The 17,570-nt window shown below is 36.5% G+C and overlaps 1 protein-coding gene across 3 annotated transcripts in view; it reads right to left on the reverse strand.

The window, feature by feature from the left end:
- Positions 1 to 17,570, reverse strand: part of LOC150094684 (cell adhesion molecule Dscam1-like) — a 260,850-nt gene that overhangs the window by 128,947 nt on the left and 114,333 nt on the right. For all 3 annotated transcript variants that reach the window (XM_090411283.1, XM_090411282.1, XM_090411281.1), the window contains exon 2: positions 13,944 to 14,273. In XM_090411283.1, coding sequence (XP_090267409.1) covers positions 13,944 to 14,273 — 330 coding nt within the window. The remainder of the gene's footprint in view (positions 1 to 13,943; positions 14,274 to 17,570) is intronic.

Raw genomic sequence — 17,570 nt, forward strand, 5'->3', positions numbered from 1 at the left:
AATTGTTACCACTTTAAAAACTAGAATTTTCATAAAAGAGAAGTTAATTTTCCGGCGTATAATAATAAACACTCATCCCACGAAACACATTGATTACCCTATTATTGGAATGGATTCGCCTTCCTCTGACATGCGCAAGTGTCGAGGGATCTCGCATCTGTGGTCGGACAGTATCTACATAGCACGCTAGTCATCAGAGCGCATTGTTTAGTTTTGTGGACGCTTTGTCTGTTTTGCACAGAAGCAATCGTGTTATCCGCGTGGGAATAAACCTGTCATCTCCACGAGGCTAGATGATTCACCTTGTCCTAGATGGAATTCGAATTCAACACTATTCAGACCTAATGCGGATCCCTGTCAGCTGTATGACGAGGAATGTCTACTGCAGAATATATAAAGCCTGGGAGTGCATCAAAGAGATCTAAAATTAACTAGTTCTGCAGTTATCCTAAAATCTATTTATATTTTTTTTAATTATGCTCTATTTAGCCAAATAATAGAATTTTAGGTATAAATTTGGAGTCCTCACTACTCTGAATTGACAATCTTCTCACTTATGTTCTTCACTATTTGCGCGGTTCCATTGAGGAATTAGTAAAATAACTACAGAGAATTTGCAATTTGAATTGGCTCCACTGGAAGTCTGTTAAATTCCTAAAGGTTTTGATTATATCCGCTTCGAATAATACATAGAATTCTTCGGCCAGAAAAACGATCAACTCATCATTTAAAACAACTCCTTCTTGGATGTAATATTATTCCTCCATCAAGTGGATGAATTTACTTTCACGCTACGGTGATAGGCCAATCTTATAATTAGTGAGAGATCATGAAAAAAGCAGAATAATATTAGAACCTTTCACGGCTATCGAAAACGGATGCATCTTCGAGCCATTTATTATTTATATAATGGCTAAAGTTTCCCGCACTGCGACTAGCAAACCTTTCCATCGTCTTTTCGCCCGACTTAATACACTTATAAGAAATACCATCTCGGTAAACCGGTAATCGCTTAGGCGAAGAAACTTTTCATTTTCTTAGCTGATTCCACACAAAGCTCATCTTTCTTCCTCTAACAGGAAGTCATTATAGAACTGGGATCTCCTAAAATCAATATGAATCTAATTACTAGTGAATATATCGCGTTGTTGATGAGACTTAAGCCGTCCTTTTTTTATTTTTATTTTTAGTTTGGTGAAATAACAGCGCTGTGATGTTGACCGGTTATTCCTCCAGTTCTCTATAGCCAGGGGCATAACACGTGTGGAGGAGCCGTTCATAATACCATTCCCCAAGATCATTTGCAGCTCTTCACTAGAAACGAGCGACAAAAGCGATATTTTCATGATTTATGCATATGCTGATGATTCAACTGGGAAATACGAGTCGCATTTGATTAAGGAAGCTCCGTGTTATATTTACAATCTTTATTGCTTCTGTTCGGGCTAACATACCAAGCAGTAATATAAACAGAGACATTGGATAGCGATAGGAAGTGTAAACACAAAGGGGTGGGCTGCTCCATGGGAGGGAGCAAAAGAAGGAAAAAAAAAACAAAATTAAAAATTCTTGCACGAGGAAAGATTGCTTCGAAGACAAACTGAAAACACACCTGGTGCGGGGAATTAAAAGACACGAAAGACAATAATAATGATTAAGGAACTCCGTTAATATATAATTTAATTTAGGTAATACAGTATAACTAAATTAAATATTACACTAAGAATAAAAAAAAATCTTCTGTAATCTCATGAAAAAAGTGAAAACGATTAATCATTACTATAAACAAGTAAATAATAGTTATAATTACCACGCAGTTATAAGAATTATACAGCTAATCTAGTAACAAACGAAAATGCTGCTGGTTTGACGTAGTGTTTCCATATTGATGTAAATTAGTTTCCATGTTTCCTTGCCAACAATGAGCAATTTGCAAGTCACTTCTCTATGCAGGTCCTTCCTTCTCTACCTCGATGCTTTGGCGATTTAATGTATCGAATGTAGTATGACATGTAAATTACATTATCTCTAATAAAATATACAATATACGTTCTTGATTTTCTTTATCAGTTGCCTTTTTTGTGACGATATAATTAGCACGAAAATTAGTACCGAGCGCTTAGTTTGATAATAACATCCTTCGTAGTTTGTTTCCCTAAATGATATTAACAACCGATTTGAGCATGAGGAGATTCTAATTAGGACCTCATTATGCTTAATTTCATCAAAAATATTTCAAGAGCACAAAATGTTTTTATGATTCCTACCTGCTAAAGGCTGTGATCACATAATACATTAGCATGGTGGATGGGTTAAGTGATTTTGTAATTTTTATTTCTTTTTTTTACCTAATCCTGCTCTAGGCACAGAAAATACATAAAAACGTTTTGCAGTACACTTCAGGTAGGATGATGGTCTCATACCAGGCAATGAACTTCACCTTTCAACTTAAGCTATTCATTAACATTCACCTAAAACTGGAGGGATTGGTCCATCTGATTGTCACAGAGGATAGCACTTCCGACATGTTGCGGGTCAGTGGCGCACCCAGAGGGGGGACCAGGGGGCCTGGAACCCCCCACAAAGAAAAAAAAACAGAAAATTTTCCAAAAATCTTTTCCTAATTAAAATTCATTTTTTTATTTATGTTGTGTCGTGAATCACGGGAATCACGGCCGCTGTGAGCACAAGGCGAACGAAGTAGTGCTCGGGCGTAGCACTACTTCATTTGCTCTCTAGCCCGGCCAGAGGAGATCATGGGTATCATGTATTGGCGATCATTGCAGATGCTAAGTGGTATGCGATGCGTAGGGTGCATTCTCAAATCATCTACTCAACTCTGCCCCCCCCCTTCCAACATTAAATCCTGAGTGCGCCGCTGCTGTGGATCCACGTCCGATCGTTGGCTTTAGATATTTTGTGAATATTTTATTATTATTATTATTATTATTTGACACTTCCAGGGTGTCCAAGGACTCATCGAAGGAGGGTACCTGCTCTACAACTCCGTCTGCACCATTCAATCACCAATTGACCGCAACTACACCAACGCCATCTACCGCCGACCACCACTGGTATTTCCACAGACAATCTCAACCATCCATGCCCACGGCGGGATTCGAACCCGCAGCCTTTTAGCTGGACAGCGGGTACGCAATCAACTCGGCCGACCAGGCCGGATATATCTTTAAGTGTTAGAGAATTTCAACACCCAGCGTGACACTAATCCCCCCCCCCCTGCTTATTTGAGGCCCTTGTAGTGGCCAGAAAACGCTTCATTTAGTCTCTAGATCGAAGTTACCCTTAGCCCTAATACCAATGTACTATAGGGGTTTGCAAGATTCCGTGAGTGAGTTTCACATGAAAGTTTCATGGCCAGCCTCATTGAGAACTAAAACTGTAAAATGGTATAATCAAATAGAATGTAGAAAAATTCACCTGAATATTCTTAAACATTTAAACGTGTTAAATATGTGAGGGGTATATAATAACATTACTCCAAAACTTGGAACTTGGGCAGTCATTCATATTTAGATTTTTGTGAATCAGAGATTCACAGGTTAACAGTATAAAGAAAAAAAACAGATTTGTCCGATATTTTGTGCAATTCTAATATTTTTTCAGAATCCGCAGAATTGCATAAGCAAACAAATGGTTCATTCAAATACAGAGTCGTCTCGTGGCCATTTTCTATTAGAAAGTTCGTGTAAGAAAACTATGAAGCTGATTTTGCTTCAGTAAACATAAATAAGAATGTAATGTTTAAACTGTCTCAATTTGAGGGAGTAATCTTGCTAAATACATCTCACACTTTAAACCATTATTATTATTATTATTATTATTATTATTATTATTAGATAAATATCACGCTAAACTGAATTTTTTTTTCGACTGTGAAGATATTATAGATTGACCCTCTTCATGCCTTATAGTACGTCCATCTTTATTTTTTAAAATAGTTTTCCTACTCACTTGATACATCCCAGTCTGCCTTAAAAGAAAAAATAAGTATTTGATGGCTACATACTACTGATCAATGATGATATGGAAATGAAATATTAATATTGATCAATTTTTATCTATTTAAGTTTTCTTTCGTATATTTTCATGTAATTAGAAGAAAAGGCTACTCGACAATTTTGACTTCTACTAGACTGTTACTCGTAAAGAAATATACAATATCCCTGCTAAATAAGCGATGCTATCATCCACAAGTAGATAATGGGCTACTATCAGATTGGCAACCTATTGGCTAAACTAAAGCCGTTGTGCATATACAACCATCGATTGGTAAATCAGCAGTGCTCGTTTTAGACTATTTAATAATACTATATTCATTTCACGCCTCAGTTTTGAACTCTGTGCGATCAGAATTATGATACTGTCATTTTGAATCTACTAGACACACCTTCTCTGTTTGTAATTTCCAGATGGTGGACATATTCATAGCATTAGCAGTACCTCACATAGTATGGCACTTGATACAGTGCTAATATCTGTGAAAAGACTAAACAATTGAGAGCAGTTCCGGCAGAAGGTGAGAGTCGTATTAGTACATACAGTTTTAAGCATTAGATTATTTTTATTTATTCTATGAACTTATTCGATGAAAATTGTGTTTGTTTTTCATAATGTTATTTCCTATGCGCGGATATATTAAGATTTGCTGATACTTTTATGTGATTCCCTCCCAAGTAAGGAGCTTGTAAACCGTAAACGCATAGTACTATGAAAGTACTATGCGTTTACTATACTTACTTACATAATACTAAAGAGGCTTTTTTTTTTTTTCAATTTCCATAAATTTGTATATTTTTGTTTGCTTGTTACATCATTCAGAAATCCTGTTCCACTTTTCATTCAGGTCTCTAGTAAGCGTAAAGAAGTCATCTCTCACCTAATGACAATCAGAAACAAGCATGACTACGACGAGAATTGAACCTTCAGACGCTTACGTGGAGAGCGAACAAGCCTAACCACTCGACCAATTACAGCAGTGAATCTTTGGATGCATTTTGTCCTCTCATTTAGTTGATGAAAAGTTTGTCAACGGCTCATCGAGGGAGGGGAAGAGAGAGAGAGAAAGATTCATTCCATTAACAATTATATGCGTTATATACACACATATTACAAAAGTACAAGGACTTATCACAGAGGATCTCCTGCCTGCAACATCTATCTTCAGTATTTATTTTACTAAAGCTTAATCGCATTCGCCTCTTAGCATTGACTCCACATTCAGGCAATGCAGTCTTTCCATCCACCACTCTCCACGTAAAAATAATTCTCACCTTCTTATTCACTACCCCCAAATTCCAGGGACCATATTTGAGCCCATTAGTCTAATCAGGGCCTAACACAATGGAATGCTATTATATTATCTACGCTGATTGGTGTTCTTAATATTACAAAAATCCTCCTCTGAGTTGTTTATACAGCCTTTTCGACATGCCAGTTAAATTTCAAATTTCGGTCTGCTATAACTCCCAAAATCCCAAGCTTCCTCCAATCGACATCATTGACTGAATGGTATCCTCCCTCCAACCAACAGACTGCGGGTCTGAATCCAGCCGTGAGCATGGATGTTTGCAGTTGTCGTTAGGTGCGAGATAAATTTCTTCGCCCACCAACTCTTCGCTTACTGGAGTAAAAAGTTACATTATGTTTAGTCTAGAGCAGGGTTTCCCGACTATGAAAAAATAAAAATAAAAATACATATAAATTGATAAAAATAACTGCTTAACCCACATGCGATACGAATGTACTATAGGTTTACAAAAACTTCCTTGGGTGGGAGCCAAAAAATCATCTAATAGACTTTCACACGTGCAGTATGCACTGCGCCATCAGCAGATCCCAAAATTCATAACAGTTAGCAACATACAACGGGTATCCTCATTAATCCCCCTTCAGCATCTTCAGATCCTCTTTAACGAGTCCGCACTACATTAAACCTACCCAAGCTTCCCATTATCTTCATACAGTTGAATTCGCGTGATATCATCGTTGACTTAGAAGGATTGAAAAGTAGTGGTATTAGCCCTGAAGAACCCTACTAGCGACTTTCTTTTACGTGATATTGCTCTTCAGTACGCATCACTTTGATATCTATCAGACAGTAAATTATCAGTTCACAATAATAACTTAACATCCAATCCCATACCATGCAGTTTAAATATAAGTTTATGATGTGGAACTCTATAAAATGCTTTTACAAAATCCAAAAAAAAAAAAAAATGAAAACGAAAATACGGTGATGGCACTTCGCTCATCAACCACACTTCTTAATTATAATAGATACATTTCTGTTACGTGAATAGATAACACTGTAGGTCTTTTCATTATAAAGATAATGCAGTTTGCCTCGAACACTTGAAAGTTTGCATGATTATTTATTGTAGTTGTTATCATTTCAGATTCCGCAATGGTGAAATAGACAAGAAATTAGGTGCCTGTCAAGTAAGATGACATCTCGTGCACATTTGTGTGGATTATCTCATAGGAAAGCTTATTTGAAACTAACGTTATAAATTAGTTAACTAAGTTCGGTTAATCAAAGTTATTCTTTAGTCTACGTATATTCATTTAAATTTAATAAATGAAAACGCGATGTAGAAAGCAGAATAAATAAGCAGGATAACAGAAAAGATAAGAAAAGGACGGGACCAAATAATTTGGATTATTTTAACATTGTCTTATAATGATAAACCTAATAAATAACTATATCGGTGCGTGTAGTCTCTGGTCTGATCCTGCAGTTTTGCCTCACACATAAGTATCTGCTTGGTTATCCCACTTTGTTTCCTGATTATTCGCACATTCATTATTTTCATTTTAGAGTGCTAAATCTATTCAGTGTCATCCTGGTGTTCTATGTTAGATAATATCAGTCCAACATACCGTAATTAATAACCTTCGTGGAAGCGGAAAGAGAATGAGCCAATTGATATCCTCTTTGACTAGCTGGAGATTGTATTTGATGGAAGTATTTGGAGAAAATGGCTATTTCAAAGAACAGAAGGAGATGGAATGAAAGTAGTGCGGTTGCAGTTGAAATCTAAATGGTTGTTGAGTAGCCAATTATTGTTTTTACAGGACAAGGAGAACAAGTAAGAATGATGTAAGCAAGTTCAGTGGTACACTTCCCATCAAAATATTATTGAACATACCTACATCAGAGACAGACAGACTGCGATTGGAGTCTGTCTGTGAAAGTGTTTGGGAATCAGTTAACTGAACTGACTTCAATTAGATGAGGATTTGCCACGAACGCCCAATGTGAGATTGGAATTCTACGATCGAGCATATTTGGTTGATAAATCTTACTGTAGTGCTGGACAGGATACTCAGATGTTGGAGACCAAAGGATGGGATGTGTTTATCCCAAAAAAAGTTTAACAAATGTCCAAGAAGAGAGAAATGATCTTTTCTGAGAATGTCGGTATTGCTTAAGATAAAGACAGTGAACTGTGCTGTTTTTTTACGAGCAAGAAGAAAACGATTTCGCTTTAGTTATTAGAGAAATATGAATTCGTTAATCTATCCATACTGAAGAATGGCAGGGAGATAATCGTTTAAAGCATTGGTCATAGGAACATTGAATGTCTGAGCACTTAATTCAGCTAAATGAAGAGCTCAGACATTCAATGTTCCTATGACCAATGCTTTAAAGACTTCCTCATTAAAGTGAACGGTCCTTAGCAAACACAATTTGAGGTCAGTAAGAGATGATTTATGTATAGGGCAATGATGATATGACAGACCGGAACCCTGAGCACTCTTTAATGAGGAAGTCTAAAGTGTGGAATCCAACCATGATTCTCCGTAAAAGGCTAAAGAGGAGAATACAAAGACATGGATAAACAATTAGGTCCTGGAAATGCGAAGAGTGTAGTAGTTTGACTAAAATTTTCCATGTCCATATTAAGCAAATGCAAACTACCAGATGTACTGTGGATCTAGTGGAATGGAATTCGCTGCTTATCAATAATGACCAGAAGTTCCCTGTGGTGAATAGGTTGTATTGGAATAGCTTTTTCATAATTTTAACGAGGATTTAGGGTAAAACTGGTCGATTGTTTGATGACATTGGTTGGGAGAAAACGATAATACATAATTACCTCCATAGTCTGGGAGAAAATGGCCGCTAAATATACAAGAGAGCTTGGAGACGAAACTGGTTGAATATCTCCATTGATCAGAAGCGTGGCCAAGTTATTTAGCTACTTTCAAATGATAGGGTGGTCAGTTCTATCTGGAATACGTATTATTGCTGTCAGTTCCAGAAGAACATCTTCTGAAGAAAATCTCTGCCATTTATATATGAGACTGGCTAACTTATCTTCATTTGAAAAGCCTTGGTAAAGGCTCTTCGAATCCTAAATAGGATTCGAAACCAGGTTTCTCAAAGGTCATCGTTGAAACCAACCGAGCTATGAAGTCTACAGATGTGTATTCTAACTTGAAATATTCTCTTTATTTGGACCAATCGAGGCTCAAAATCTTTCCTCATCATTCTGTTAAATTCATTGGATTCCACTGTTCATAGTTATTGTAATTATATTCTTATTATCCGTAGATTTGGGTTATTGTTTTTAATTTTCTTGTTCCTTTTAAAGTACACTCTCATATTTTGCAGAATAAAAAAAACAGAATGAATGTAAAAAAATCTTTATTATCAAATTGCCATCTTACTATTCGTACTTAATTCCACTCTCCAAATTAATGACGAAATCCATTAACAGTCAACTTTTCATTATCTTCAAAATTCATTCTTAATTAATGATTGTCGTTGGGTATTCTGACACTGTCGATTCACATGGGAACTTCCTTACATCACTCACCTTTAAATAAATGCCACTGGAATGGTTTGGAGAATTCAGGCAATATATCTCGATGTTTTAAAAGAATTTGATAAAGTTTGGCATGAAGATTCTTTCGGTAAGTTTCAGTCTTACAGTATTTGTTTTGCGTAATTTTCGTAAATTCTTCGCGACAAAAGAGGATGGCTTTAGGATAGCATTTTCAGTATCATTTTTGAGTTTTTTTACTGCAGAAGATTTTAGTGTGAATCGTTCAAATTTTTCCTGCGAAAATATAGCACACCTGAGATCTATTTGTCATTACAATTTTCAAGTATTTTTACAGGAAGTCTAATTATTATAAATTTATTGAGGTGCAAAGCGTATGAGTTTTTAAAAACTAGAACTCAGTTAATTTGTTTACAGTATGCATAATAGATCGCTTGCAAGCTGAAATGTTCAGTTTGATCTCCAGCTCTGTACAATTCTTTCGAACTCCAAAAGAGTTTTATACTTTATTTGTGGGCAAAACGAATAAACAGCCTTTTTTCAATTAAAAGGATGTTTCTCTGGATTGTAGATTACTCCTGATTTTCCATATGGAAAGCATTTTATTTATATTTTTCTTTTTAGAATTTCGTTGCATTCTAATGATATTTGCATTCATTATTGTTATACAAATCATATCGCGTAAACATCGATTCTATTTGTCTTTCTTTCTGGCTCTTCTATAATGAAGGTTTTATGCAGTACTTCATTTGATTTTGAATCTTAAATTTCAAACACTATTATGGAAGTATTTTTTCCCAGCCACTCATACCAAAGTTTACAGCTACAAGTAGGTTTTCACAGCAACCTGCAGCTGAAGCAATTTTGACTGTTTTTCTCATAATTACACTGTTATCCAAAACCGAAGGACAAACAAAATTTCTTGCAACCGGATATGACGACCGAAAATTCACTCGAATCAGCTTTGCATCAGTTATGCAAATTGCTGCAATTTGCATAACTGATGATTTCGAGTAGAAAGCGGGTACACATTCAAATTTTTGAATCGCGCACAAAGGATCACGCAGTAGCACTCAACAGGATAAAAGGCGAAAGGATGTGCTAAGCAAATTGTGTTTGATGGAAGCTCTTTTCGTGAAGGAATAAAGTTGCAAACTTGGATGTCTTGTAATGTCTCAAAGACATCATCAAGATGATTTCACATGGGGAAGAATTATTGGAAAACTTGAAGACGTTCACAAAGTTACTAATATTAACAGACAGTTTGGAATCTCACAGAGCGTTGTATCCATGCTCTGGGCAGGATTTAAAACCAATGAAATATATTCCAGACGTTTGCTAAGAGGTCACCCTCCCCTCACTCTACTACGGAACATGAACAAACAATTTTAGCTATAACAGTAAAACGTAATCGACACACCACGGCTGGTCAGCTGGCATTTCGGCTCTATTCAACGACATGTACGCGGATATCTCCACAAACTCTGACAAGATGTCTGAGACAAGTTATCGTAGGCCTATACGTCCGAAGGTCTGTATTCACAGCTCATCGTAGAGCACACTTTCACTGCGATTGTATCCATAAAAATTGGACGAGACACCAAAGGACTAATGTACTCTTTATAGATGAGAGTCGTTTTAGTCTTTTCTCCGACTCTAGACGACACTTGACCTGACGTGACGGTGGTACTGCTTACCATCGCAAGAATGTTCTTGAAAGGGATAGATACGGCGTTGCCGAGGTCATGGTGTAGAGAGCCATTATGTTTAATGGACGCACCAAGCTACAAGTGCAGGAAAAAGGGACTATGCATGGGAACGATAATGCAACAAAATTCTTCAATGGCATTTTCGATTTCCGTGTAGGCGAAGAATTCATTTTTATGGATGACATTGCCACACGACATCGTACAAGAGCAGTGGAGATACTTCTGGTGACCTAGGATATTAATCGACTCGAGTGGCCAGAACGCTCACCAGATCTCAATCCCATAGAATACGTTTAGGACGCAATAGGGAGACACATTGCTGCTCGAAATTCTTCTCCAGAAAACAAACAACGCCTTATCCTTGCTTTGAAGGAGGAGGAGAGGATCTGTTTGCCTCAAGAACTCTTGGATCACTTGGTGCTAATTATGGTAAAACGTTGGGACTGCATAGTAGTTTGGAGTGGAAATATTCCATACTGAAATATCTCTCCGCATAGTTTTCTGTAAGCACTGTATTAATTCTTAACTTCATCCTTAGGAAATGTGTAACTTTTGCCAAAAATGTTTTGCAGTTTAGCTTATACGAAATTTATAACACATTTTTGTGTAATATAATTTATTAGTATGCTGGCAATTTTTGTCTACGATTGGTTGTATTTATGAAACCTTTTCATATACAGGTAAAATGTAGTTCGTCCTTAGCTTTTCGGCACCAGTATATTTCAGAGTTACAGTTCAAATGTCCGTAAGCTATATACTTGGAGATTGGAAAAGTATGACTAAAAAGGAATTCTCATTATAATTTTTTCAGCTTTCCTGCATTTATTGGAACAACAATCTTTCATAATTTGTACTTCATAAAAATATCAACATTCGCAGAATTACAAATGGAATTTAAATAATGTATTCTTTTTATTAATCTTACGCATGTTCAGGCAAAAGATCAATTAACAATCTTTTCCCTCTGTAGAAAAGTTAATTTGGATAATAATTTGATTCCTGGAACTCGTCCAAAGTGGCATCATTCATATTCCAGAATATGTGACACTGCATGGGGCGTTTTTAATTTCTCACCAATGTGTGTGTTTCCAGAGTACATCGTTCTAAACGATATCATCCCAATGTTCCTCAAGGAACTAAATTTCTAAGAGATTCACAAAAAGAATTTCGACGCCTTCTAAAAGAACTGATTCTTTCAACAAGTACCATCATCTAATCTTTTGTCTTTACACTATTGTTATTGTTAAGCTAGCATTCGGATGTTTTTGCAGAAAATTTGAGAGAAATTAAAAAATCAACATGTTAATAAAATTATCAAAGTTTGATCTATGGAAGTATTCACGCATCTGACCTTGCATCATTCGTCGTAATAATTATTAATACATTTACGCTAGGTTCCTGCATTTTTATTTTATGGAAAATTTTTCTATTGAATTCAAATGGTTTATTTGTCATTGAAATAAAGGGCATAAAGAAAACATTGCAAAGCCCGAGATTTCAACCCTGTCCGAGACTTGATAGCACATTTTCATCAAAACAGACACACCAATCAGAAGAACGCACGTAATTAATATGCCTAATAAGATGTGCTCATATTTATTTTTTTTGTCGTAATTCCAAACAACCCACCCTCTTCTACCTACGTATGGAAAGCGGCTTACCCACCTTCAGCTGAAAATATCCTATAAAGAATGCTTCGTAGACGGCATTCGAATCTTTTATACCAAAGTGAAATGTGGGGACGCTAAAGTAATCGTGTACATACACAAAATACTCTTAAGTATAGTTAAAATCTTTAAATCTTGATGATGGGAATTCTTTTCTTTTCCATGCTGGTATGTTATTTACGAGATTTTTTATGTAAGAAAATTGGAACAAAATGTTTGAGCTTTTAAGGATTTAAGTGAGCGTAATGAACAAAATTTATCTTCCTTTTTAGGCTGTGCTAAATTCCCATTAATTGGAACCGTATTCTTCATGTGCATTTCCTGAAAAGTGGAATACCCTAAAGATTATACAAGTAGAATTTAAATTATTTATTTATTTTTTCTTATATCCGCAGCACTGAACTATTAGAAGTTCAACAGCTCCTCTCTCTCTCTCTCTCTCTCTCTCTCTGTATGGAACTACCATTTAAAAATCCCGAAGTTGTTTGCGCAGTAGAGCTTTCCGATGACTGAAACGGTTTACATTATTATTTATTTATTTTTATTTAATATTTATATGTAATTTTACACGATTTTGACTATGAAAACTTTTCACTTTTATGTAACATTTTTCTGCGATGATTCTTTTATGTAAAGAGACTTATTCTTTCTTTTATTATTGCGTTTGGAGAATGTTTTCATTTCTTTGTTATTCACCAAATATTCAAAATTATGTTTCATTTGGTGGTGTAAACATAATTCACAACAAAAACACATATCTTATTGATATTTGTGTTTGCCTCGTGAAAAAATTGGGCTCTAATCCGGTGCAGGACTCATTGAAACCATTACAAGGCTTTTCGCTTGAAAGTGAGTTAGCGATTTTCATACCGCGGTTCCAGAGTTTTCCCCTCATAGAAAGTACAGATTTTTATTCCGATAAAATGACAAACTGGGCCAATGAATGCACCAATTATCAGACAAGACACTGTCGTTATTTGCTTCTGCCTTCATTACAACATCTACCTCAACGTCTTTGTCTATTGCTTATCTAAAAGACAGTTGGACGAATTTTATTCCTAAATATAGACCGATATATTTAATATCCAGTGACGTTTTGTGATTGTGATCAACTTAAAATCACGATCAGATGATACATGTGATCAGATGATACATGTAATGAATGTAGCGAATTTCTATTCAATTAACAAATAAAAATTAATTTTCCATTTCAGATAACTCTACATTCTTGCTGCAACACTGCTAGAATTAAAGTTAAGTTGAAATATTATCCCTTCTTTTGTCATCCATTACGAGCGATTCCTGAGCAATATAAATACTTGTTTTACCATATCAACATTTGATGAATGCCGTGCGCTATGTGACTATGAACTCATTTGTTAGGGAAACATGAACACTTTCACAGTTATAATAGGATCGAAGACATTAATATTTTAGTCCTCGATCAAATATACACACCATTAATATTTTTGTCTTCGATCTATTATAGAAATCTACGACAAAACATTAATATTCTGTGCCCCATTGCAAAGTCTAGTAAACAAAAAAAAGAAAATCGTAAGAGGAATAAATTTATAATTTCCACGGAAGTTGATAATATTTTCAGAGACCCGAAAGGAGCTAAAGGCATACTACATAAGCATCGGTAGCCTAAAATAATTTTAAAGTTTTTATTATTATCCTGTAGACCTCTAGTGATGTTAAATATTTAGTGGAATAATGCCCTTTGGGTTTACTTGATGAGTTATTTCACTTACCTGCAGTCACCTGTATTTCTTTGCTAACTATGGTTCCCTTTACATTGCTTGCCACACACATATACGTTGTATCGTGAACTTCTGGTCGATAGTCTTCTGCGGCGAACGGTGGAAGCACCAGCGAACCATCCGGTCGCAGATACCGTAATCCAGGCAAGTCCTGTACAGACGTATTGTCTTTAGTCCTCCAGGTTAGATTGGGTTTTGGATTGCCACTAACCTCACACTTCATCTCTGAGCCTGTGTTATTCGAGAAACGTAGTTTATGGGGTGGTTCCAAAGTAAAGAAAGGCCCCCTCATACCGTCATCTGGCTTTCTGGACAAGATACCTGAAAGAAAAACCAAAGAGATAAGTAATACTTATTGATAAGTCATATTTATTTTACGATCCATTAAAATGATAGTCAAAGCATCCATTTGAGATATAAATAGTCGACTTATCAGACTGTTGTCTAACACATTTTATTAATCCATTCTTATAAATCATTAATCTTTTAAGTTTTATATTAAATACAGTCCACAGTACATATTTTGGAGTTTGTTCAAAATTAAAAGCGATACGTTGTTGAATATACTGGGTGTTTCCGTATGTTCATTACAATTTCTAGGGTATGTGTGTGTGTGTGTGGGGGGGGAATCAGGTTTGATCAGCAACCCATGTTTCCAAACGCACCATTGCAATGGTACAGGGCAGAAACATTTTCGGATCTGTGCTGACATGAGTTCAGCCACTGGTATGGATCAGGCCATTAACATCACGGGGTGGCTTGTGGTCACTAGGGAAAGGATGTTTACGTAATTTTATCATGGACCGAGCCACAACAAAGAAATGATCATCAAATAAATTGAATCGTTTTGGTAGGGATCCTTACGATCAACAGTTTTGATCTCTCTTCAGGTTGGGTTCATGCTGAAACCATAAAAATCCTCTTCCTAGTGATGATAATGCAGTGTCGCATTGACGCACATCACTAGCACATCATATTAATGCACAATGGCAAATTACACGAATGCTGACTATGCCAACATGATGTTAATGTACGGCAGAGCTCAATGTAATGGGAGGACTGCCCTTCGGTTGTACACACAGCGCTTCCCACATAGTCCCACTCTATCGCACATCCTGTTTACCAACATGAACCAGCGGTTGGAGGAAACAGGTTCCTTCAGTGCCAACAGGCATGACTGTGGAGCTCCAAGGATTCGCCGTACCCCAGACTTCGACGATGAGGTGCTTCGTCGGGTTAAAGAGAACTCTTCTGTGAGTACCCGTGCATTGCACATGCCATGGGTGTCCTTCACTCCAGTACTAGGTGGGCTCTGCATGCCGATCGGCTTCACCCCTTTCTGTCTCAAGGTTCACGCACTGGACCCAACCGATTTTGCACCACGGATTAGGTTATGTAGGTGGTTCAGTCAACATTGTAAAAGAGCCTCGATTTTCAGCACTGGTGCTCTTCACCGATGTATTTACTAGGGAAGGCATGTTGAACTACCAGAACAGCCACATTTGGTCTAGGGGCAACCACTCGCTGCCATGGATTCCGGAATAAGTTCGTCATCAACATGTGAGTAGGCATTGTTGGTGCTGAGTCTTCCACCCTACCTGAATGACCCCGCGCACTTAATATTCCTGCAAGAGACACTGCCACACTTGTAAAAATGTGCCTTTGCACATTAGACAACACGTGATTTCAACACGATGGTGCACTGTCACACCTTTCACGTGACGTTTGGTGACACTAACTCCACGTTAGTTGCGTTTGTGGGGAGATGGATTGACAGAAGTGGCCTAGTGGCGTGAACTGCTCGTTCATCGAACTTAACTCCATTGAATTTTTTTTTGTCTGGGCCACGAAACCCTGTGAATCGGTAGGCGATTTGTTGGCAAGGGTACTTGACTGCAGCGGGCGAGATCTAAACCATGCCAGACATTTTTGAAAGAGTGCACCAGAACTTGCTACGCAGGTTAACGCATGCTGTGAATTTGGTGGTCGCAATTTCGAGCAACTTTTGTAAATGTTTATGAAATTGAAATATAATTTACCCTGTGTTTATATGAATAGTAAAAATCAAACGTCACATGAAATAGAAAGTATCAAAGATATCCAAAAAAAGCAACAATTGCTGTTTCAGCAGCAGCAAAGAGATAGAGAAATTCATCAAGAAAACAAATTCCTTACAGGCTTTCGATGTTAATCCATCACTAAATGCTTAAACAGATCCTCTATGAAACACAAGGTGTTTCATAGAGGAGCTGATAATTCTAATAAATGAAGTATTCATTAGTACAATTCCAGTAAAACACTCCACAAAAAACTAATAAACTGAAAAGCATAATACGTTTTAAAATTCTTTCCGCGCAGCCTAATATATTGACGCATATTTGTATGTGTAATTCCGATGCTTTAATTGAAGATTTCAGAATTTTCTTTATTTTTTAATGCAGTCGATTGTAGCGTCCTCTAGTAGTGTGTTAGAATATACTCGAATAATTGTTTGTATAACAACCATCTGGAAAACATAATTCAGAGATGCCACATCCACTTTATTTCTTCTATATGATTAGAAATAATTTCGAAATTCTTTGAAAGACTTAACGGATCTTATAAGCGCTATCATCTTATTTGCATAGGGATTTAAAAGGCCTCTGAAATAAGATTTTACCTTACGTCTTGTGGTCAGAGACTTTTATCGAGTAGTTCACAGAGTTTAAAAGAACCTGTTCTATTTTTTAATTGTGTTTACGTAATAAAACACAGGAACTTAGTTGATATATTTTGTCGATATGCAGATGTAAAGACACGTAGAAAGCCTCAGAATATAGTTTCTATCGTTCTCTTTTTTTTTCCTGGCTTGTTATTGTGTTCCTGTACTCTGGTGTCCAAACTCATTTCCGGTTAACTGTCATGCTTTTTTCTTTCGGTGGAATCTTGTTTCATTCCACAGCAGGCATTAATCACTTCCTCAGCTCCATACATGCTATCTAATACGACGATTCTAGCACAGTTTTATATTAACATCTTTGCAAAAAAAACCACTTCCGTCTTCAGTGTTTTGTCGCCGAGACAATGGCAAAGTTTATCTTAAATATGAAATAAATGGATAAATAAAAGGTAGATACATAAAGACATTAGATAGATAAAAGGATAGATGGAGAGAGAGAGAGATAAAAAAGTATACGTAGAACAGAAAAATACAAATAAATAGATAAATAAATAAACAGAGAGAGAAAAAGAATGAAAAAATATTTCTTCTGAATATATTTTCTTCAGAATAGCCAATCTGTATAAAAAAACCGTATATCGGAACAAATCTCTAGAAACAAAAAATCCAAATAACGCAGACGTTGGACTTTCTTTTTTGTTTCTCAACGAAAAATCGAAGCAATCTCTGTCTAATGGAAACCGGAGTCTTGTAGCAGCTCACTCTATGACGCGAGATAACTGCATGCCTCAGCATTTCGGTTATCGGAGGTCTCCGCGGTGTATCACACCCCACCCATGAGAGAGATATATGCATTTGGAGTATTCCCAAAACATTAAAATGTATTTCTCTTAATATCTTTCTCAGATGTCTGCTGTTTAGAGAAAAGAGCTACCACCACTCGAGACCACCGCGCGAGA

This window comes from Typopeltis vanoorti, chromosome 21 (genome assembly GCF_054136105.1).
Source record: "Typopeltis vanoorti isolate ZY-2024b chromosome 21, IOZ_Tvanoo_1.0, whole genome shotgun sequence".
NCBI classification, from domain to species: Eukaryota; Metazoa; Arthropoda; class Arachnida; order Uropygi; family Thelyphonidae; genus Typopeltis; species Typopeltis vanoorti.